Source organism: Podarcis raffonei, chromosome Z, assembly GCF_027172205.1.
Source record: "Podarcis raffonei isolate rPodRaf1 chromosome Z, rPodRaf1.pri, whole genome shotgun sequence".
NCBI lineage: Eukaryota > Metazoa > Chordata > Lepidosauria > Squamata > Lacertidae > Podarcis > Podarcis raffonei.
The window spans coordinates 3,209,737-3,233,318 of NC_070621.1; the positions used below are offsets into that span (position 1 = coordinate 3,209,737).

At 46.9% G+C, this 23,582-nt stretch overlaps 1 protein-coding gene across 3 annotated transcripts in view; it reads right to left on the reverse strand.

Annotated features, from left to right (window-relative positions):
• The window catches only part of MAN1B1 (mannosidase alpha class 1B member 1), a 28,029-nt gene extending 4,447 nt beyond the window's left edge, over positions 1-23,582 (reverse strand). The window contains exons 1-13 of one of the 3 annotated variants that reach the window (XM_053373765.1): positions 23,349-23,456; positions 20,534-20,828; positions 18,797-18,905; positions 17,325-17,452; positions 13,591-13,751; positions 13,067-13,176; positions 10,956-11,141; positions 9,694-9,842; positions 4,687-4,875; positions 3,740-3,930; positions 2,759-2,879; positions 1,657-1,854; positions 297-428 (exon numbers count right to left, since the gene is read on the reverse strand). In XM_053373765.1, coding sequence (XP_053229740.1) covers positions 297-428; positions 1,657-1,854; positions 2,759-2,879; positions 3,740-3,930; positions 4,687-4,875; positions 9,694-9,842; positions 10,956-11,141; positions 13,067-13,176; positions 13,591-13,751; positions 17,325-17,452; positions 18,797-18,905; positions 20,534-20,581 — 1,722 coding nt within the window. In that variant the 5' untranslated portion in view covers positions 20,582-20,828; positions 23,349-23,456. Of the gene's footprint in view, positions 1-296; positions 429-1,656; positions 1,855-2,758; positions 2,880-3,739; positions 3,931-4,686; positions 4,876-9,693; positions 9,843-10,955; positions 11,142-13,066; positions 13,177-13,590; positions 13,752-17,324; positions 17,453-18,796; positions 18,906-20,533; positions 20,829-23,348 lie in introns of all 3 variants that reach the window. The other 2 variants (XM_053373764.1, XM_053373766.1) reach the window with 2 other exon arrangements.

The window sequence follows — 23,582 nt, forward strand, 5'->3', positions numbered from 1 at the left end:
TGCCTCTAGGTAAAGTCCTCAAGCAGGGCATAAAGACAACAGGCTTCCCCTCCTGTTGCTCCTCAGCAAGTAGTCTTCAGAGCTATGCTGCTTCTGAACATGGAGACTTCATTTAGCCACTATGACTAATAGCCACTGGATTTCTCATGCGCGTGCACACACCCTTTAAAGTTAATTAAGCTCAAGGCCTTTACATTTTGTGGCAGCAAATTCCACAAATCAGCTGTGCATCGAGTGAAGATATGGACCAAGGCTGCCCAAGACCTTCCAAAACGCAGCCCAGAGATCCGCTTTACCCGTGTGTATTTATTGAAGCTCTGCAGTATCTCCCAGCCCCAATCCTGGTACTTCTTATCACCAGTGAATCGATACAGGTAGAAAAGGCTCTCCACTGTCTCAGGGCGCAGAAGATTGTGCCTGTCCGCTGCCTGGGGTAGGGGAAACAAATAAAGAATTATAGAAGAAGAAAGGGGCCATTTGTAGCCCCACATCTCTCAGCCCTGAAGGGTGTGTGTGTTGTGTTGTGTTGTGTTGTGTTGTGGTTTGTGTGTGTGTGTGTGTGTTGGCCTCTTCTTCCTCCATTTTACCATATCCTTACTTTTCTTGATCCAAAATGTTTGCAATAAACCCACTGAGCAGGTCCGTTTTTAAAATGTATATATGCATGCCAGAGTATACATCCCTAATAGGTGCTTGTAGCACACAACAGCTAGTAGCTTGCTTATTTATTTTCTTAAGTTATTCATTTTATTGCATTTGTCGCCTCATAACATTGTTCTCTTAGCTGGTCTTTTAATAAATAAGAAAACATGAATGCAAAGAAGTCAGGAAACCACAAAAGCAAAACTCAGTTGCACCCGACACAGAGCTAAGAATCACAAGGCCCGGGTGACACCAGCTGGCCGTTTAATAGGCCCCAGTTGAATAGAAAGTTTCTCATGGCGTTAAAACACCACAAAGATGGTGCCAGGCAAGCTGCCCAGGGAAGACTCTTCCAAAGGCCCTCTCACTGGTACTTACCATGAAGTTGCACAGTTGCTAAGAGACCCAAAGCTACAAACTGGGACTCTCATGTCACTGGCAAAGGAAGAGGAGTGCGGCGAGTGCGCACCGCCCCCAGCAGCGTGATCCCGGTGGGGTGCCATCACGGCTGCCCCCCACCCCTACAGGCAGTGTGCCATGCCCCCAGGACGCACGCCAGCCTCGCCCCCGCCTGCTCCCCCCCCCCAGTGCTGGAGCATGACACTCCACCACTGTCTCATGTACAGGCATCCCTCGGGTTACAGGTGCTTCAGGTTGCACGTTTTCGGGTTGCGCACCACGCTGAACCTGGAACTACCGGAACAGGTTACTTCAGGGTTTTGGCGCATGCACAGAAGCGCTAAATCGCACTTTGTGCATGCACAGAAGCACCAAATCGCAACCTATGCATGCGCAGATGCAGCACTGCTGTTGCGAACACTGCAGGTTGCGAATGCGCCTCCCACACACATCACGTTTGCAACCAGAGCGTCCACTGTATCTTCTCTCTAGATGGTCTTTAATAAAGCAGAACCTCTCAGTTTTAGACCACCAGCCCCCCAAAAACCCCCAATATCGGAGTAATTCAGTTGTAAGAAGGACAGATGGAACACCCCCACCTGCTGAGCTGCTCACCTTTATCTCCACATCCTTCTGGTCCTTTTGTGCATGCATGTTGAAGTGGACAATCTCTGGGCTCAGGCCCGTCTCCACTTGCGCATACATCTGGTAGCAGGTTTCTGCCAGCTCCACTGCCAAGGCCATGTGGTCCGCGGGGAGCCCATTGTGGGCACCAAGAGCCAGGGCTCCGGGCAAGAAGCAGACCAGGTGATCCTGCTCAGGAAACACATGGCAAGAGTTAAGGAAGAACCAACTCTCTCTAGGAGTTTTCAAAGTCTATGCTGGGGTGGGGAGACTTCTCTGGCAATCTATCTGCAAGGAGCCCTGATACAGAACCAGAGGGTGTTGAAAAGGGTTCTTGGGCATGTGCTCCATTTGGATGGGGTAACGGACAGGTCGACCGGGTCCCTGCATTTCAATGTGTTTTTTTTTTTACTATGTATACTGCTTTCCTGACAGTGCACTTGGGGGTAGAAATTAAAAATAAAGGCTTATGATGTTAATAGAGACAACCCAGAATGAAACGAGGATAGGGAGGGAAGAGGAAGAATGCTGCCAGACATGAGCTGAAGATTGTACCCTAGGACACAGCCGGCAGTTCCCTGTGGCTGTGCAATGGACGACTGAGGAGTAAAAGCCCAACTGTTTTCATGGGAGCTACTCCTTGAATGAACCGGTGAAAAGTTTGTGAGGTGCCCCAGAGCCCAGAAAAAGACAGATCTACAACACTAAGAGGGCACCCACCAAAATGTGATAGTGCATTGACAAATTCAGCTCGTTTTATCCAGTGGAATTAAGATTTTGTTTGGGGAATAGAAAGGAAAAATTTGGCTAGCAGTCCACATACACTCAGAACTATATCCCATTGTATTCAGTGGAGATCACAGTCAAGAAAGGATGTACAGGATTGCTGCCTAACTTTCATGAAAAAGGAGGAGAGGTGCAAGCCTTTTACAAAGTCAAAGACCAGGACACCCTTACAGATAAAAACGGGTGAAGTCTGGTGGTTCAGGGAGGAGCAAAATGGAAAAAGGAATCAGACCTCTTTACAGAACAGAGCGGTCAAGAGAAAACAATGTTAACAAATAGCTCTCCCAGCCATGGAAAGCAAGCCCACCATTTTAGCGCTGAAGCGGCCATGAGCAAGTTCACCAACAAAAGTCAGTCTCCTTGGTTGCGATTTCCGGAGAAGGTGCATCTTCACCCCCTCGACACCCTTCACGTAATCTTCCAAAAGCCTGACAATTATAAACACACACACACATCAGGAGGGCTTGGTTTTTTAAGCACTGTGACTGCTGTCAGCAGAGGCAAACAAGATGCCACCCAGAGCTCTTTCACACTTCCAGCCTGTGTGACATCCACATTTACCGTATTTTTCGCTCTATAAGACGCACCAGACCACAAGACGCACCTAGTTTTTGGAGGAGGAAAACAAGAAGAAGAAAAAATCTGAATCTCAGAAGCCAGAACAGCAAGCAGGATTGCTGAGCAGTGAAAGCAGCAATCCCTCTTGCTGTTCTGGCTTCTGGGATAGCTGCGCAGCCTGCATTCGCTCCATAAGACGCACACACATTTCCCCTTACTTTCTAGGAGGGAAAAAGTGAGTCTTATAGAGCAAAAAATACGGTACCTTGTGTGTGTCAATCTGTGAATGAACTGTCAGAAGTCATAGAGCAAAATGGCTTTTTCAGAACAGAAAAAAAAATTAGTTTAAGACAGCCTTATGCGAACTGGCACCCTTCCAGATGCTTTGGACTACAACTCCCATCAGCCCCAGCTGCACTACTACCAGCTCTAGCATCATACAGTCATGCTGGCTGGGGATGATGGGAGCTGTAGTCCAAAGCATCCGAAGGGCACTAGGCTAGGGAAGTCTGGTTTAGGAGGATTATGAAATGCCTGGGGCAGTGGACAGATTTCCAACATGCTGTTGCATTTCCATCCAGGTCACTCAATAGTCTGCCTCCATACGGGGGGCACGGATCTTCAACAGGCCCCTTGATGCCCACCTATTCCCCACTTCCAGCAAGGTTCAATGTAATCTAGAGTTTTAAAAAAAGAAAGGAGGCGATGGGGGAAAGTAAAAAGGACTTACTCATTTTCTTTCTTCCCTCCCTGGATCCATTGCTTGAGCAGGTACTCATAGTAGCTGTCTGCTCGGGCTCCAAGAGTATAGACCCCCAAGTGGGTAAACTGCCCACTGTTGGTGTTGATGAACATAGGCACCAAACCGTCGTTCTTGCCAGCAAGGGTGTGGACATGTTTCATCACCCCATCCACTGCTTTCTACATGTACAAACAAGGGAGACTCATTTGTACGCTTGCACAACCCCCACCCCCCAGGGAAAAGTACAAAAACAGATGGACTGAATTTCAAATTTTGATTTCTCAGAGACAAGCGGAAATGCAAGAACAGCCTTGCTGGACCAGGCCAAGTATCCATGCAGCCCAGCACCCTGCTTCCAAGGGTGGCCAGCAAAGTGCCTCTCTCTCAGTGGCCGCAAGACTTCCTAGGCAACCGTCCCCTCCGGTTGCCCCTTCTCAGAATCTAATACTTAGAGGTATACCAGATCTAAACAAGAAGGCCTGCATTTGCCAGCTGGGCTAATAGGCATGGACAAGCCTGTTCTCCATGCTCATTTATTTTCCTGGCATAAACAGTAACTATTACCCTGCCAAAAGAGAAACTACTTTACACTGCATTTTAATAGAACCTTAAATCCCGCTGCATTGGTTACTGGAAATACTGGGGGTGGTTTGGAATCGTTGGGATCATATCAGACAATTCTCTCTCCAACCCCTCCCTCCCACCTGTTCCATTCTGGGTGTCTTAGCTTAAGTGCCCGGGTGTATATAGCATTGGAATGATATATGTCCCAGAAGCTATTTATTCCCACTTCTGGCCTGCAAAAGTCAGGATGGCATGGATGAACATTCCCATTTCCTGGCAAGGGATGGAAGGGGGCGGGACTAGATGGCCAATGGTCCCTCTCTGCATGCCATCAGAAAAGGAAGGAGAGAAGAGCTCACCAACAGCTATACCTGAAATTTCTCTTCCCCAGTGAGGCGTGAAAGCTCCCTGAACTCCAGCTGGATGCTGGTCACCTCTGCTACGGTGCTATCAGACGTCCAGCGAGGAGGATGCGCTGTGCCCCGGCCAATGTTGACATCCGAAAATGGAATCTTAGATGGGGTGTTGAAGGCCGGCATGAGCCTGCTCCCAATATCTTTCTGAACAGTCAAGAATATGTGGTATTGGCAGGGTGGGGTGGGGGAAGAGACAGGAGGAGAAGAGAGAACAGCCAATATCATTTTATTATTCACTGTGAGCAAAAACCACTTGGATAAATCACAGAACTGTAGGGTTGGAAAGGCCCCAAAGGGTCATCTAGCCCAACCCCATGCGATGGAGGAATAAGCTAAATTGGCAGCTAAATCAGTCTTGCAAGGCATTGCCATGGGACTTGGGGTTGCCACCTGGATCCAAGTGCTTCATTGAGTTTGTTTGCCTTGTGCAGGTTCAAACTTGCTATTCTACAAGCCACCTGAGTTGGTTTGCTGTATGTAACAAAGGGGAATATTTCCATTCATGCATTCAGTTAATAGGGCCGTCATCAGCCAGGCCCACTGGACCTCACTGTCACACCTCACAAGTAAGGAAGGCACCTAATGCAATACAGAAATAGAGAGAGATAGTAGTCATGGGAGACTTCAACTTCCCTGGTATCTGTTGGAACTCAAATTCTGCCACAAATGAAAGGTTCAACAAATTCCTCCATTGCCTCACTGACAATTTCATTTCCCAGAAGGTGGAAGAAGCAACACAGGGATCATCTGTATTGGACCCGGTCCTCACCGATAGGGAGAAACTGATTGGCGAAGTGGAAGTACAGGGAAACTTGGGAGGAAGTGATCATGTCCTCTTGGGTTTCATGATGCAGAGGCAAGGGGAAGTTGAGTGTAGTTGGACGTGCACTCTGGACTTTAAGAAGACCAGTTTCAAAAAGCTGAAGGAGCTACTGGGTGAGATCCCATGGTCAGAAATACTCAGAAAAGTGAGACCAAGATGGATAAGAGTTTCTAAACGGAGAAATATTGAAGGCCCAAATGCAGACAATACCAACAAGAAAGAAAAGTGGGAGGCATCTAAGGAAAGCAGTGTGGTTGCACAAGGAGCTTACAGATGAGCTGAGAGTTAAGAAATGGAAGAATTGGGCAATCACAAAGGAGGGGTAAACAAGAGTAACCAACAGATGCAGGGTGAAGGTCAGGCTGGCTAAAGCTCAGAATGAGCTCAGGCTTGCGAGAGAGATGATGATGATGATGAATGTTTATTCTGCTATGTCTGAAGCTAGAGGAAGAACAAGCAAATTGTCGGTCCTCTACGTAGGGAAGGCGGAGAAATGCTATTGGGTGACAAAGAGAAGGCGGAACTACTCAGCATCTACTTTGCCTCTGTCTTCACCCAAAAGGAAAGTGATGCCCAACCTGGTGATAACAGAATAAATGACGCAAGTAGAGAGCTGCAGCCCAAGATAGGAAAAGAGGTAGTAAGGGAACACCTAGGTACTTTGACTGATTTCAAATCTCCAAGGCCTGATGAGTTGCACCCAAGGGTACTAAAGGAGATTGTGGATGTAACTTCAGAGCCTTTGTTTATGATCTTGGAGAAATCTTAGAGAACAGGTGAGGTCCCTACAGAGTGGAGGCAGGCAAATGTCTCCATCTTCAAAAAGGGGGGAAATAAGACCTAGATAACTACTGACCAAGAAGATCAAACCTCTCCATTCTGAAGGAAATCAGCCCTGAGTGCTCACTGGAAGGACAGATCCTGAAGCTGAGACTCCAATACTTTGGCCACCTCATGAGAAGAGAAGACTCCCTGGAAAAGACCCTGATGTTGGGAAAGATGGAGGGCACAAGGAGAAGGGGACGACAGAGGACGAGATGGTTGGATAGTGTTCTCGAAGCTACCAGCATGAGTTTGACCAAACTGCGGGAGGCAGTGGAAGACAGGAGTGCCTGGCGTGCTCTGGTCCATGGGGTCACGAAGAGTCGGACACGACTAAACGACTAAACAACAACAAAACTACCGACCGGTGAGCTTGACAATGATACTAGGAAAGGTCCTATAACAGATAATTCAACAGTTGGTCTGTGAGCATGCAGAAAAGGATGCTGTGATTACTAAGATTTTGCATGGGTTTCTCAAAACAAGTCATGCTAGATGAATCACATTTCTTTTATTTGATGAGAGTCACAAGCTTGGTGGATCAGAGGAATGCTGTGTATCTTGATTTCAGTAAGAGTGTTGACAAACACTCTTGATTTCAGTAAGAGTGTTGACAAAGTCCCCCATGATATTCTTGCGAGCATGCTGATAAAATGTGTGTTGAATGAGGTAACTGTGAGGTGAATTTGTATCTGGTTGACTGACTGAATCCAAAGAGTTCTCATTAGTGCTTCCTCGTCATCTTCAAGAACAGGGACAGGAGGGGTGCCGCAGGGTTCTGTCCTGGGCTCATTGTTGTTCAGTGTCTTTATTAACAATGACTAGGACTAAGGAATTGAGGGGATGCTAATCAAATCTGCAGATGACACCAAGCTGGGAGGGGTAGCTAATTCTGCAGAATACAGAATTGTGATTCAAATGACCTTATAACAGATTGGAGAACTGGGCCCAAACTAACAAAGTGAATTTCAATAAAGACAAATGAAAGGTTCTGCACTTAGGCAGGAAGAACAAGCTGCACTAATATAAGACGGGACACCTGGCTTGCTAGCAGTACACGTGAAAATGACCTAGGGATCATAAATTTAATGTGAGTCAACAGCATGATGCAGCAGCAAAAGAAGCCATCACGATTCTAGGCTGCATCAACAGAGGTAGTGTTCAGATGAAGGGAAGTACTAGTCCCACTCCATTCTGCCTTGGTCAGACCACACCTCGAATACTGTGTCCAGTTCTGGGCACCAAATTTAAGGAGGATGTTGACAAGCTGGAACATGTGCAGAGGAGGGCAACCAAGATGATCAAGGGTCTGGAAACCAAACCTTATGAGGAACAGTTGAAGGAGCTGGGTAGGTTTAGCCTGGAAAATAGGAGACTGAGAGGAGGTATAAGAATCATCTTCAAATATATTAAGAGCTGTCACATGGAAGAGGGAACAAGCTTGTTTTTTCCTGATCTGGAGAGTAGGACTCGAACCAATGGCTTTCAAGGAGGTCGGATGGCCATCTTTCATGGATGCTTTAGATGAGATTCCTGCATTGCAGGGGGTTGGCTAGATGACCCTAGGGGTCTCTTCCAACTCTACAATTCTATAATGCGGTCAGCGGCTATGTGCTCGCTGCCTTTCGTGGAAAGCTATCTACCATCTCCTGTCTTGCCCTGGAGAATTCCCCACAATCCCTGTCATGCCATTTCAGAACTAGTGAGCTAGCCAGCCTTAGAGGTCGGGCCCTCCATCACGAAGCCTGTTTTCTGAAGGGGGCAGGGGCATTCTGGGGCTGCCAAGGCCAGTACTGACTTGCTGGGGTCCAAAGAGCTACTTCAGAAGGGCCTAAGGGCTCATGCCTGACATTTTAGAACAGACCCACACCCCCGCTATATTACGCAATATTACCAAGGGCTCTTGACATTTCCCTCAGTTTCAAACACAGCTTGCCTTTAAACATAGAGCGGGGCAGGGGGCTAGGGGGAGAGGGTAGCCATTCAAGAAGCAAAATCACCAACTCTTTCAGGGATATCAAAAAAGCTAAGTGGTTTGCTGCATCCAAGCTCAGCAGCCAAACAGAATGTCACTAATGCTCATCATTTGCTTGACAGCTAGATCTGCCACGGGTGGGCTGCTCTGAAGTGTCACTGAGAGGAGAACAGGCAAAGCAGTATTCCCCAGACTCAGGTACTGGACTGCAGCTCCCATCGTGCCTGACCACTGGCCGTTTCAGTCCACAACATCTGGAGGGCACCAGGTTGGGGGAGGCTGCCCTTGAGGGTCTCCCTCATGACATCTACAGCACACAAAAGGATTTCCCCAATCCTTGGATTTGCAGAGCCCTTCATCAGCAAGTGTCCTCCTGGCTCTCACTGGATTGAGAACTCGAACTCGGAGTGCAGTCTCTGCCAATATCTTCAATGCTCAAATCAGTGTGGTACAAAACAGGGTTCAAAGAAACAACGGGTGCTATGTTTGGCTAAGCAAATGAAGACAAGCACAAACACAACCTGGGTCCCGTTATGTGGGATTTTCATTGTTACGTTTTTTACATTAACATACACCAAATACAATACATTAGACATCGACTTCCCTTCCCCCCATTGCATGGCTCCTTTTAACTTTCCCTTGCTGTTTCATATTCCATTCACTCTATATCCTATTTTATCCATTTTATCTCAACGTAATTTATACTGCTGAAATTTACTCTAATCCTGCTAATGTTTGAATTTGTTTACAATGATTCTTCATATATTCAACAAACATTTTCCAGTCTTCCTTGAATATCCTTTCTTCCTGATGAGTGCCTAACCTCTCCTAAGAGAATGAGCTGGAGTGGACGCTGGTGGTGCAGCAGAGGTGTCAGGATCAGAGGAGAAACTGGCACTGGAGCTGGGGTTGTGGAGTGGACGCAGCACTCCCAGGTGACGCAGGAAGGGGACAGAGCAGAGTGCTGGGAAGCTACACCACCGGGACCCTCCCCAAGATTGGATTCCGTCCTCTCAAGGCCCAGGCACAGCCTGTCTCCCCAGGGTCACCAGCAGGCAGCTCCTCCAACACCCCAACGCTCTCCTGGTCTGACCGCTCTCTCTACAATGTCTCTATGGGACTCATGACAAGGTGGCAGAGGTGGGTATGGAAAACATGCAATTAGCCACTGTAAACAGACACTGGTTTTAAACTGGCTTCCCTCAGTTTTCAGTTCCACAGGGCTGCTACTTTCTCAAGAGTGCCAGAAACGTTCAGACATTATTGTGGGGATTTGTCGGCGGCAGCGGTGGGGTGGGGGACGTTGGTTGTTGTTGGACTGCAAGATCGCAGGGTTACTTACAGCTTTTTCTAGGAAGAGGTTGTCCCCCGTGAGGTGGTAAGTGCTCAACAGGCCCCCAAGGATCCGAATGGCGCTCTCAAATAGGTTGACGTCCACATTCTTGTTGAAGTTGAGGTCAGTGGCAACCCACTTCCTTGCTTCTTTGAACTCTGCATTGGGGAAGGGAGTCAAGAGATTTGTCGACTGAAACCCTGCACCAAGGTTTTCTGGGCTGCTGGGGAAGGGAAGACTCAGGAAAGCCCCCCACCCTCATTCTTAAGGCCACATCTGGGAGTGGCTCCTGCCCACCTGGATGCCAGGTAAAAGAGCAGCCCCCCCCAGGTGCTGAACACAGGTTTCCTTTGTTGGCCTAGGAGCAGGAGAAGCTGCCTTTATGCCCAGTCAGGAAACTGGTCCATCTAGTCCAGTGCTGCCTACTCTAACTGGCAACAGCTGTCCAGCTTTTTATGCAGAAAAGTGTATTTGCCATCACTTTTCACCTGGACCCTTTTAACTGGAGATGATGCCAGTGCCTTAGCATCTGCACAGTGTGCTCTGCGGCAGCTATGGTCCCTGCCCAATAGAGCTCTCTACCATTCATGCATGTGGAAGTGGGTGGGGGTAGGAGGCAGGTGAAGCTCCCCACAGCAGACACGGTCAACGTGGGGCTGGGGGCCCAAACTGAACCCTCTCCCCCGAACTCACACACAAGAGACCAAAAAGAAAACCTTCTGCAGCTACAGCAAAGTGTGCTAATGTTCAAGGTAATGTGCCAGCTCTGGCAGAAAGGTTCTGGCACCTCAGATAACACTGGAGGAGCAAGAAAAACAATGGAAAGGAGGGCATTGCCTCGCTCCGCATGTGCCCATTTGACCACTCTGATCTGCAGATCTGCCACTGTTGCAGATGCCACGTAATACCTGTTCTGCAGCTGCAATAAATCATTCTTCTGGCACAGCAATACCTGCTTTCTGGAACTCCCTGTCTATTGGCATCAGGCAAGTGCCTTCACTGTATTTTTTCTGCTTAAAACATTTTTGTTTGAGCAAGCCTATGAAGACACATAAAAGCAGGCATGTTTTAAATCTCTTCTTTTTGTTTACTGACTTTGCTTTTATAAATGCTTTTCCTTATTTGCTTTTAACTGTCTTACTGGTGATTTCAACGCTTCCCATAAACCACTCAAGAGGTTCTGCTATGATGAAGTGGTATCGACATTTGGTAAAATAAATCAAGTAAATGAGGCCAAGTGAAAAAGCTGACATGGGCGAAATGGGGCAGACCTTCTTTCAAGCCCATGATCCACATGGTGTCCAGGGCATCAATGAGTGTTAGGCCAAGGCCAAACCATTCGCTGAACGACTTAGAGATGGGCTTCAGCTCGTCATGGCCCCAGGCGAACTCCTTGTAGCCTTTCCAAGCGTGGCGGAATGCTTCTATCACTGCCATCTGGCGCTCATTGAGAGGTACTAAAATCAGAAAGCAAAAGAACTCAGCTGTAGGACACAGGAACTTAGCTGCTGGGACCAGGTCTCTGGGTTCTGTTTAGGCAAGGGCCCGCTCTGACATTGCATGATTCGCCTACACTAGTCAACTACCAAACCGTTTCCCCCCCCATTTATCAAACTTATTAGTTAAGCACTGTTATTATTTATAAGTCTATTTATTTATTTTTTGCTTTTTCATAAGTGTTTTGTTAGACAATACATTAATGTATTATACAATCCCCTTATATATTTTTTTCTTCCCTTATGGTTGTGTGTGTATTTATTTATTTTTACTGTAAGTTGTTTGGAGACCTTCAGGTGACAAGTGACTAATAGGTTTGATAAATTTGGGGGGGGGAGGGGAAACTAACAATTCAGAATGTGAAACCATGGATTGAAGTTGGCTTAGAAACACTGGCTTGTGCAACCATGATTTCCCATTACTTTTTGAATGCAATTACTGGCATGAACCTGGTTTTTTTCAGCACCCCTCCCCAGACGCTCACATGGCTAAAGATGTGAGGCAAGAGCCATTAGAAGAGTGAAATCAGCATTAGGCAAAATTAGGCATGGTTGCTTTGTTTATCCACAAGACTGATCCTAGTTTGTTCCAACAAACCACGGCTAAAACAAAACCGTAAAGGTAAAGGGACCCCTGACCATTAGGTCCAGTCATGGCCGACTCTGGGGTTGCGGCGCTCATCTCGCTTTATTGGCCGAAGGAGCCAGCGTACAGCTTCCGGGTCGTGTGGCCAGCATGACTAAGCTGCTTCTAGCAAACCAGAGCAGCGCACAGAAACACCGTTTACCTTCCTGCCGGAGCGGTACCTATTTATCTACTTGCACTTTGATGTGCTTTCAAACTGCTAGGTTGGCAGGAGCAGGGACCGAGCAACGGGAGCTCACCCCGTCGCGGGGATTCGAACCGCCGACCTTCTGATCAGCAAGTCCTAGCCTCTGTGGTTTAACACACAGCGCCATGAGCGTTAAAAAAGGTTAAAATAAACAAAATTTGAATGTTATATGCAGCCATACTGTCTGAAACAAAGGGGAAATGACAGGAAGAAAGCTTGAGCCCACATCTTCACTAATATGTCAGATAAATTAAAGAATGGAAATTGAAAAGTGTTTGGGAAGGACTGAGCTAGTGAGGGTTGGAATGTGAAGGCTGTGTTCACAACAGAACTGTGAGAGAAGGACAAAGTAGCACATAAGCAGGAACTTGAAGAAGAAGAGTAGTTTGGATTTGATATCCCACTTTATCACTCCCCTTCAGGAGTCTCAAAGCAGCTAATATTCTCCTTTCCCTTCCTCCCCAACAACAAACACTCTGTGAGGTGAGTGGGGCTGAGAGACTGAAGTGTGACTAGGCCAAGGTCACCCAGCTGCTGCATGTGGAGGAGCGGAGACGCGAACCCGGTTCACCAGATTACGAGTTATCCACTACACCACACTTGTTACTATAAACTGTTGTAGGAGAAGAGATAAGGAAGTTAGAAGCCTGTTGCCATCTCTTGTAGAAGCCGGTAGAAGTTAGGAGGTGGAAGTTATTGCCGTATATGGACAGACCTGACCCTTTGCTTGTAACTGTATACCATGCTTGTGCTTTTTTCATATTTGATGTGCCGTCCCCATACTACTTGGTGGATGAGGTTGTGATGCATCGGCTCTGCAACACCTAAATAAACATCCTATTTTACTGATGACTGGCGTCTGGATTCTATTGGCCGTTCCAAGCAGCCCAGGGTATCAGGCTTGAACCTGGATATTTCCCCAACAGTCTCTGTACCCAACAGACATGTCTGTTTCAGACCTGTCTGTTTTGTGTAGCAGTAACCAGCAACTGCCTGCATGGCAGGAATAAGCTTTGACCTCACCAGAGATGGGGGTTCCCCTTGACTCATTACCTGGCTCTTTAGTATCTTCGGATTCCACAGGCAAGGGCCTGTCTGGTTCCTTTATTTTGTTGGAAGGAGGTTCTGTGCCCTGGTCCGGCTCAATAACTGCTCCTCTCCAGCTGCAAAAAGAGAACTATTCAAGGAAAACTGTCTGGGTTCTGCTGTCACAGCAACGTCAGAAAGATGCACAACAAAGGCTCAATCAAGGATTGGGGTGCTGCATACCCAAATATAGATGCTCCTCTTTTCCCGGGGGTGCAGATTTCTCCGCACAAAAGTCTCTTAAATGGTTCTCCCTTACTGCCCCTTATGCCCAGAACACTCCCAGGTCCTCTGTGGTGCCAGCGTGTAGCTTCTCCTTAGTCTCAGAACTTAACCCCCAGCTGAACTGAAGCCCAGGCGTCTGTCACTAGATGTTTTCCATGTTAGCTTCACATCTCCATTCCTGCTGCTCCTGCGGTTGTCTCTCCTAAAGGGTCGAAATGTGTGTTATAACTTTCTTGCAACCAAGCAATGCTCCTCCTGCCAACTACCTGATGACGGACTTCTCCGTTTTTTGTTCTTTACCAGCCTGGTCAGCTTCTCCCTCCTCCTTGGCTGCTACATCTGGGAAGTTCAGCCTCGAGTCTCTCCATGGGGGCCTGATCTGCAGGTTAGGAGGTCCCCGCCGGACAGGAAGCTGCTTCGGAGGTTTCTAAGGAAATGGAGCAGAGGAAGAAAACAATGACTTCCCACCTTCCCATACACACCTACACATACCTGTAAAAAGCCACTTGCTTTGTCACCTTTGGCAGGCAAGACTGGGAAGTAAGGGGAGACTTGGCTCTACGACAATGTCTGTGACCATATCTGCAGGGCTGGGATAAACTGAAACTGCCCCCAACTTCAGCAATTCCCTTTCATCTGTTGACAGGGAACTGAATCCAGCTATTTCCTAGTTTCTCAGGACAGGAAGCCCCACTGAGCCCTGGCCTCATTACTAGCCTCCATTTGCTTCTTTAAGATGAGAGGCTTCTCTCATCAGGTCAGAAGAAAACAGGCCAGTAATAGTGATGCCACTGTTGCAGGAATTTATGTATAGGTTGGGGGGGGGTTGCCCCTCCACCAGATATCATGCACATGCAGCCCACTACCAAAGTCAGCACAATCACTTTTGTGGCTTTTGTGATTTGTCCCCACAAAACACTTCATCACAGTTTCTTCCTCTCTATTCAAAGGGCCTCTGCAGCACAATACCAAATGTAACAATTCAGTGATCAATGTACTGGCTCACTGGGAAAACTTCAGAAATTCATATAGACACGTGAGCTCAGCTACTCAGCAGACAGGTAGCCGTTCCAGAAATAACAAACCCAGATGAAGACAAAAGGGTGTGATTAACTTGGCTGGGAAACAGGGAAATGTAAATATCTCTTTTGTTACACTTGATGGGTGTTTGGTGGAGGCCAAGGGGAACCATGGGGCAGGGTCCAGGATGTTCAGATTACTGCCACCAGACCTCCCCTTTCATGATGTAACCGGGGTGTATTAGTGATGTAGTTTGGGGGGTGTAACATGGGGATTAGCAGCTAATAAAAGTTTGGGTTCTCTTTTGTTCGGGGCTTCCACCTTGTTCCACCTGGTGGCAGGTGGGAGTCCTGTCACGACAGTCTTCAATAAAGACCAAGCCTACTGGCTGCTGTTTTGTATTCCTGGCTGGTGTCCTTGTTTTTTGTCCAAGGGAGTCCTCAGAATTCTCCGTTAACACCACCTACTACCATGAAAAGGTCTGCGAGGGTCCCCCTTGCCTGGAAATACAGGCAAGACTGGAAAATGGAATGTGCCTCCTATGAAAAGGGACGGAGCATGAAGCCATTTGCACAGCCCTGCCTCCAAAGCAAAAGAGAGTCATAATTGCACCACCCAATGAGACTGGATAGGGTGCTTGCCCCCCCCCCCCAGCAATCCTGCCAAACTTCAGACACAGGGAAAATTCAGGACATAGACCACTTCTCTCGCCCACATTGCCAGAGAAGTTGTATCCCAAGTGGACCTGAGCTTCCTTCAGCAGCAACCTCTGACCACACTAGGTGACACACCAATGGCCCAGGGCTTGAGGGACAGGGCTGTCACCCAAAGAGTCTTGCTTACATGAGTGGCAAGCATGCAAGACTTCGCCAGCAGCCTGCAAAAGACCCAAGGTGGAGTCCTGGGCTGGGAGTCAAAGATTAAAGATGTGAAGCAATCATACAGGGCCTTTCGTAAACCTCAGTCTCCTTTCTGAGAAGCAAAGGTGCTGGCAGAGAAGCCTAGTCACGAGTCTGGCATTTCCTCAGATTAATGATTAATCAAGTTGTGTTCCAGGCAGCCTTGAAAAGATTGGCAATGGTAGGAAAGACAAATGAAAGCCTCCCTCTCCTGTTCTTCCTTTTTGGTAAAGGTAAAGGGTAAGGGGACCCCTGACCATTAGGTCCAGTCGTGGCCGACTCTGGGGTTGCGGCGCTCATCTGGCTTTATTGGCCGAGGGAGCCGGCGTACAGCTTCCGGGTCATGTGGCCAGCATGACTAAGCCGCTTCTGGCAAACCAGAGCAGCGCACAGAAACGCCGTTTACCTTCCCACTGGAGCGGTACCTATTTATCCACTTGCACTTGGACGTGCTTTCGAACTGCTAGGTTGGCAGGAGCAGGGACCGAGCAACGGGAGCTCACCCCGTCGCGGGGATTCAAACCGCCGACCTTCTGATCAGCAAGTCCTAGGCTGTGTGATTTAGACCACAGCACCACCCGCGTCCCTTTCCTTTGTGGTAGGGTTGTTGTATTTTAGGTACTCATAAGAACCTAAGAAGAGCCAGCTGGATCAAGCCAATTGCCCAGCATCCTGTTCTTACAGCGGCCAACCAGGGGACTTAAAGAGAAACCAACAACAAGGATCTGGGCGCAAGAGCCCTCTCCCCTTCTGCAGCATCTAGCAACTGATATTCAGAAGAATTACTGCTTCACCAGATGACCCCGAGTTCTAGTGTCATGAAAAAAGGGAGAAAAACTTCTTTCTATCTGTGCCGTGCATGATTTTCTAAACGTCTGTTGTGTCACCTCTTACCCGCTGCAAGCAGGATTTGAGCACAGGAGCACTCTCCTCCACCCTTGTAGCTTGCAGCAACCAGCATTTAGAAAAATTGTTGTATCCAACTGTGGAGGCAGAGCGTAGCTGTTGTGGCTAGTAGCTAATGATAGCCTTATCCTCCATGAATTTGTCTAATCCTCTTTTTAATCCATCCAAGCTCATGGGAAGCACTTCCTCCTGTGGGAGCTAGTTCCAATGTTTAACTGCCAGTGGTGCATGCTCTAGTTATCTCCTGCTTGGACCACTGCAATGCGCTACCTTTGAAGGTGATCCGGAAACTACAACTAATCCAGAATGTGGCAGCTAGACTGGTGACTGGGAGCGGCTGCCGAGACCACATAACACCGGTCTTGAAAGACCTACATTGGCTGCCAGTACGTTTCTGAGCACAATTCAAAGTGTTGGTGCTGACCTTTAAAGTCCTAAACGGCCTCGGTCCAGTATATCTGAAGGAGCGTCTCCACCCCCATCGTTCAGCCCGGACACTGAGGTCCAGTGCCGAGGGCCTTCTGGTGGTTCCCTCACTGCAAGAAGCAAAGCTACAGGGAACCAGGCAGAGGGCCTTTTTGGTGGTGGCGCCCACCCTGTGGAATGCCCTCCCATCAGATGTCAAAGAGATAAACAACTACCTGACATTCAGAAGACATCTGAAGGCAGCCCTGTTCAGTTTTTAGTGTGTGACATTTTAGTGTATTTTTGGTTTTTGTTGGAAGCCGCCCAGAGTGGCTGGGGAAACAAGTGATAAATAATAATAATAATAATAATAATAATAATAATAATAATAATAATTATTATTATTATTATTATTATTATTATTATTATGTGCTGCATGAAAAGGTACTTTATTTTCTCTTCCTCAATCTTCCAACATTCAGTTTCACTGGATGTCCATGAGTTCCAGCGATATGGGAGAAATTAAACTTTTCTGTATTCCCTTTCTCCATGCCATGCATCGTTTTATAAACGTTCATCATGTCACCTCTTACTTTTCAAAAGGGAGCATTACTAAAGGAAGTCCGATATAAAATACACATTTTAAACAGCACAATTAGCCAAATAATAAAATAATATCATACGCTTAGATACAGAGGGTGCCTGCTGTGTGTTAGGCTGCTACCCCTCAACCCTCTAAATTCCAAAAAAGACATTGGGGAGAGAATTACTTGAAGTGCAAAATCCCCCTGATTGGCATCAGCGTTTTGTGGAATTGGAAGAACTGCCTGATTTGCTGGCTTCAACCCAGGGACCTCCATATAAGTCTTTTGTTCCTCTGAAGCTCTGCTGGTTAGACCTGGAAAGAGAAATTAACTGCAGTGAATGCCACCTGATGCAACATAATGAAATGAACGTCCAAGACTCCTGGTAAGATCTCATCCAGTTAAACATGTTTACATGCTGGCTTCAGGCTTACCAGAACAATAAACAAAACCATGGAAACCATAACTGTGCCCTGTCCAATGTATCTTGCTCCCACAACAAAAATCACCCACCAAGAAGAACTAGCATAATTTCTTTTTCCCTTACAAATTAGCCCAAAGAGCTGAGACCGGGTTTGATCTTTCGATTCATTCATTATTGCAGTCAGGGCTGATGACAGGGCAGCAGGTGCAGCTGGGGCCCAGCAGTCCAGAGGGGGTACTCACTAACTCGCACATGTTTTATGTAACATATTAACAAAATATGTATTTCATCTTCAGTGCATGCACAATTCCAAAATAATAGCTTGCCAACTTTTGCTGTGAACTAAGCATCAATCAAGTTAGCTCCGTCAGCAGAGCAAGAGACTCTTAATCTAATGGTTGTGAGTTTGAGCCTGCACTGCAGGGGGCTGGACTAGATGACCCTTGTGGCCCCTTCCAACTCTACAACCTCTATAATGCTTCATTATATGTTTTTTCAGGTTGCGTCCCGCGGCGCCCCGGAAGTACTGGAAAGGGTTACTTCCAGGTTTTGCTGTTCGCGCATGCATGCAAAATGACATCATGCGCAGAAGCGGCAAATCACGACCCGCGTGTGCGCAGACGCGGGTTGCATTTTTTTCAGGTTGCGAATGGGCCTCCGGAACGGATCCCGTTTGCAACCAGAGGTACCACTGTACAATGAAGTAGAAGTTGAATGTTTCAAGTGTTTGAATACTTCAGCAATGATCGTGTAGATGCTTATATGCTTATACTACTGATATAAGTCATTAGGATCTTAACATTCTCAGCAGGTACAAAAACATCACATTTATTATTAACACCCAAATGAGATCATGAATTTGTTTTACATCCCATGTAAATACTTTTTAGCCAATATGCCCTTGATTAGGGAGGCCGGGGTGGGGTGGGGATTTTCACTGTGGTCTAAACTTGCATTCAGCACCGCTGATTACAGTAACACAAAAGAAGCAGAACAGCCTCTGAAAATAAGCAAAGATGTCCTTAATTTTTCTCCAGTGGTTGCTGCTTTAAAACTGGCCTCCCAGCAATGAAGGGCCTCTTCCTTTTGCATAAAGGACTCTCTCTGTGTATAGAACTTTCCAAACCTATCCTGAGTTTAGGATGAAAGCTTTAGTTGCTTTTTAAAAATTACAAATTACAAATCTGCAACCTTGCTAAGCTGCAGAAAAGCTAAGTAAGTTAAATAGACCTACTTTTCCAAGGTTCGGACATGTTTGCGTAAGTGATGACTCCGCAGACAGCCAGAAAGGCGAACAGGAAGAGGATCAAGCTCCGCTGGAGGCGGGACAGCTGCTTCCATTTCTGAGATTGAAACAATAGAGAGAGAAATCAGAAATGCAAATAACTGCGCTATTTATATAGCAATAAATAAATAATGCCAAAAACTCACAAGTCTAAATCAGAAAAGAACCCTAGCTCATGACATGAATGCACTGACACCACGGGTCTCCGTGTGAGTTTTCACAAGCTGCACTAAACACTTCCCAGTTTGTATCTCCCTTTTCACTCTACACAGAAAAGCAAGGATGAATCTCTGAAGCAATTATGTAGACAGTGTTCCTTTACCACATATGAAACTTTACAATAAGGGTGGGCAGACTTCAGCTTTGCTGGATCCACTTTGCTTTTTTACTGGAACCCCAAGATCAACCATGTCAAAAAACAAAATCTTAGAATGAAAGACTTCTGAGCCCAGGAACTTCTTATGAGCACCAGAACTGAGCAGAGCACATAGCCCTTCTACATAAAATATCCACTCTGGGTTCCCGCCTCCCCAGTTTTCAGTATTTCAGCAATATTTGGGGTAAATTTGTTGATGCCATTGTCAGGAACACAGGATCTTGCAACATTTAGTGAGTATTACAATAAAGGAAGAAAAACTTTTCTCTATCCACTTTCTTCATACCAAGCATCATTTTATAAACTCCTATCTTGCCACCTCTTATTGGCTTTTTTTCTAAATTAAAAAGTCCCAAATGCTGCAAACTTCCCTCATCGGAAACTTCCCCAACCCCCCCAACTGATAATTTTGGTTGCCCTCCAACTCTACAATAACATTTTTGTAGTAAGGCAACCAGAACTGTATGCAGTAAATTTTAAGCAACTGGGAGTGAGAAATCATTCTTGGTGTTCTTCAGATTACCCAGAGATCTAGCAGTGGATCCCAATCTACCTACAGATCCTGACTTATTTTCTGCCCCACTCTGCTCTATAGTATAATACAGTACATACACACACACACCTTTCTAGAAGGACTTAAAATCTGAAATTTAACTGTTGGGAGGGAGGAGGGAAGGGGAAAGGAACAAACTGCAAGCAAAAACAGTTAAACAACTTAAATTGTGCTGTGACTGTGGAGAAAAAGTTAGAGCAGATGACCAGTCCTGCTGGCTCAGACTGACCAATCCAAGACTCGGTTCCAACAGAGGCCAGCCAGAAGCCTCCTGGAAAGTCCGAAACAGGAAATACAACAGCCTCCCTGGCCTCTCTCTCTTGTATGCCTCCAGCATCTCCTCCAGCTTCTGAACACAGATCCTAAATAAAAACCACTGATATAGTTCCATAAAGAAGTAAGAAGAATCCAGCTGAATGACACGAAAGGTCCACCTAGTGCGACATCCTGCTTCCAACAGCGGCCAGCCAGATATTTCCAGAAAGCCCACAAGCAGGGCAGGAGGGCAAGAACCCCCTTCCCTCTGGCACTCAAGATGCACACTGCCTCTGAACATGGAGGTTCTATGCAGCCACCATAGCTGTTCCGCTACGGAGGGATTAGAAAGGAGAGTTTATAAAGGGGAGCAACATGAACCTTCCTTGTCCCACGCGCCTCCACAACTGCCCTGATTTCACTGCACTTGGGCACCTCCCTCTCTTGTCAGCATCTTTCCTAAAACAAAAAACAAGAAATGCCAGAGATTCCTCTTACGTACAGCACAGCTCATGAGATCTGGATCAAGGCCGCTTCTTGACTTTTTCATGGCTTAACAGCAACAGCTGTCTGAGGAAAACACAGAGCCAGTTCTCTGTTCAAAGTTTCTTTCTCAAAAAGGAAGCTGCCAGGGCTAATGCCACCTCTCTGTTTCCTGTCGCACCCCAGAGGTCTGTCTTTTGTTGTTGTGATGATTCAGTGGGGAGAGAAAGGCACCCTGCCTACACCTTGAAGGTACAGCACCTGCTGCCAGCATCATGAACTGATGCAAGTTGCTTTGGAGAATAAATGTTGGTCTGAAAATCAAGGGGAGGGGGGAGAATAAATAGGAGAAAAGCCAATCAATGACTACCAATTGTGATGGCTGTATTGAGCCACCAGATTTCAGAGGCAGCATGGCTCTGAGTATCAGTTGCTAGGAAGCAACAATGGGAGTTGTATTTATGCCTCACATGTGGACTTGGGTAAGTGGCTGGCTACTGGGGGAAGAGGATGCTTGACCTGACAGGCCCCCTCTGGACTGATTGAATTATCAGAAGAACATAGGAGGAGCTGGGCTGGAACACCTGTGTTCAGAATACTAGATACTAGCAGCATCAAACGGGGGGGGGGGGGGTCTGGTTGACCACTGAGGGAAGCAGGATCCTGGACTCCATGGACATTTGTTCATATACCTATCTTTAAAAGCTGGAAGGAACCCAGGGAACATATTTATAATGAGTTAAAAAAAATATTCAAATATACATTTCCCAAAAGACCGGAAGCATTCCTACTAGGGATAATTGGGGATGAAATCAAAAAAGAAGATAAGATACTATTTCAGTATGCCACAGCCGCCGCCAGATTATTAATTGCCCAAAATTGGAAAAACCAAGATACCCCATCAATTAGAGACTGGCAAACAAAATTATTTGAATTTGTTGAACTTGCAAAAATGACACAAAAAATCAGAAACCAAAAAAATACAAAGTTTATTAATGACTGGAACAAATTTATGATATACATCGAAGGGAATTATAGAAGTCTAAAAACTATAGCAGGTCTGATATAAATCTTACGACGTGCAAATTATTAACAATCACTAGCTGCAGGAAAAATAAATTATGTATATTAAGAAGCCTGAAAGCGGGAGGGATGGAGGTCAACAGAGTGTAGAAGAATGATTTAAGTTCCTAAGATATAAAGAGACAAGCGTGAAGACAAAGAACTGTAACGGAAATGGACAATATTTTTATGTTATGTTTAGATATTTGTTATGTATTTTTTCTTTTCTTTGTAACTGTTAATTGGTTTTCCTTTTTGGTTACTTACATGAAATTTAATAAAAAGAAGTTAAAAAAAAATAAAAGCTGGAAGGAACCCAGGAGGGGCAGGAGTCTATTAATCTAAAATGAAAACTCCAGGTTTGTTTTCAAAACATGTTGGAATTGATATTCTTATAAATTGTTACTAATAGTCCAGTTTCCTGCACCTATGGGACTCTTCCTGTTCTTTTTATAACCCTGCCCTTTGAAGGAACAAAGGTAAACACACCAACATTTACTATCCATAATATTACCCTTAAAAAAACCCCCATTCAATCAACCATTACAATACAGTGGTACCTCTGGATGTGAATGGGATCCATTCCAGAGCCCCGTTCACATCCTGAAGCGAACACAACCCACATCTGCGTGTGCGCGGGTTGTGATTTGCCGCTTCTGCGCATAACATCATTTTGAGCGTCTGCACGAGTGGTGAAACCCGGAAGTAATGCATTCTGTTACTTCTGGGTTGCCGCGGAGCGCAACCCGAAAATGCTCAACCCGAAGCTGCTTCAACCCAACGTATGACTGTAACATCAACAACAACGGGAAGGAGAGCAAGCAGAATCCACCCCAGCACCTCCTCCAGCTGCACTCTCCCACACCCTTTCCCCACAAGGTGATTGACAGCTGGTGCTGATGTAGTGATTAGGAGATCAAGCTAGGACCTCAGAGACCAAGGTTCAAATCCCCACTCACTCATGAAGCTCACTGGGTGGCTTTGGGACAGTCACTGCATCTTGGCCTAACCTACCCCACAGGGTTGCTGTGGGGATTAAATGAGGAAGTGGATCACACTGCATGCTTTATTATGGCACTCAGAACCATGTACCTTGAGCTCCTTGGAGGAGAAGGTGGGATATGAAAGCAATCAGTCATTCAGTCATTCTACAACAGTACATAAAAGTGAGACAGAAATCCAACCAGCGCAGCTAATGCAACCATTTCAGACTGCAGGGAAGGGGTCAGAGGAAGTTCCTGCATTTCTCACCTGGCCCTACAACTAAATCTAAAGGGCTGTCATATGGAAGAGGGAGCAAACTTGTTTTCCAGCTCCAGAGGGGAGCACTTGAACCCATGGATTCCAGTTACAAAAAGGGAGATTCCGACCAAACAACTGGAAGAACTTTCTGTGACAGTAACAGCTGTTCGACAGTGGAACTGTCTCCCTCGGGAGGTGGCGAACTCTGTGTGGTCATCTGTCCCGGATGCTTTAGCCGAGATTCCTGCGCTGCAGGGGGCCCGGCTGGATAACCCTAGGGGTCCCTTCTATGACTCTTAGCTGCTCCATTTGGGTTGGACTGGTGAAGTTGGAGGGGGAGAGTCGTAACCACCCTAAGGACTATGGCTATGCAATGCCCACCCTTGGGGGCTTCCAGGCTTTCCAAGGCTTGACGCATGCGCCCTGAGCGGCACTTCCCACCCCGGCCTGAGGAGGGCAGAGCGCTGCGGCCCTTATTGCCTCTCCGCGCACCCCACCACCAGCCCAGACTCTATGGCTTCTCCCCTCACCCGCCAGCAGGAGCGCCTCCGCCAGGCCTTGCTGTTGTTGTAGCCGCCGACGGCGGCCGCCGCTGCGTCGAGGGCTCCGCCGGGGCTGAGGGTCACGGTGATGAAGTCCCGCCTGGTGGAGGGTGGCAGCGGCGTCGAAGAGGAGGCGGCGGAGGAGTACATGGCGGCGCGGGCAATGGCCCCTCAGGATCCGCGAGCCGCTCCTCCGCCGGCTGCCATTTTTTTTTCTTCTCG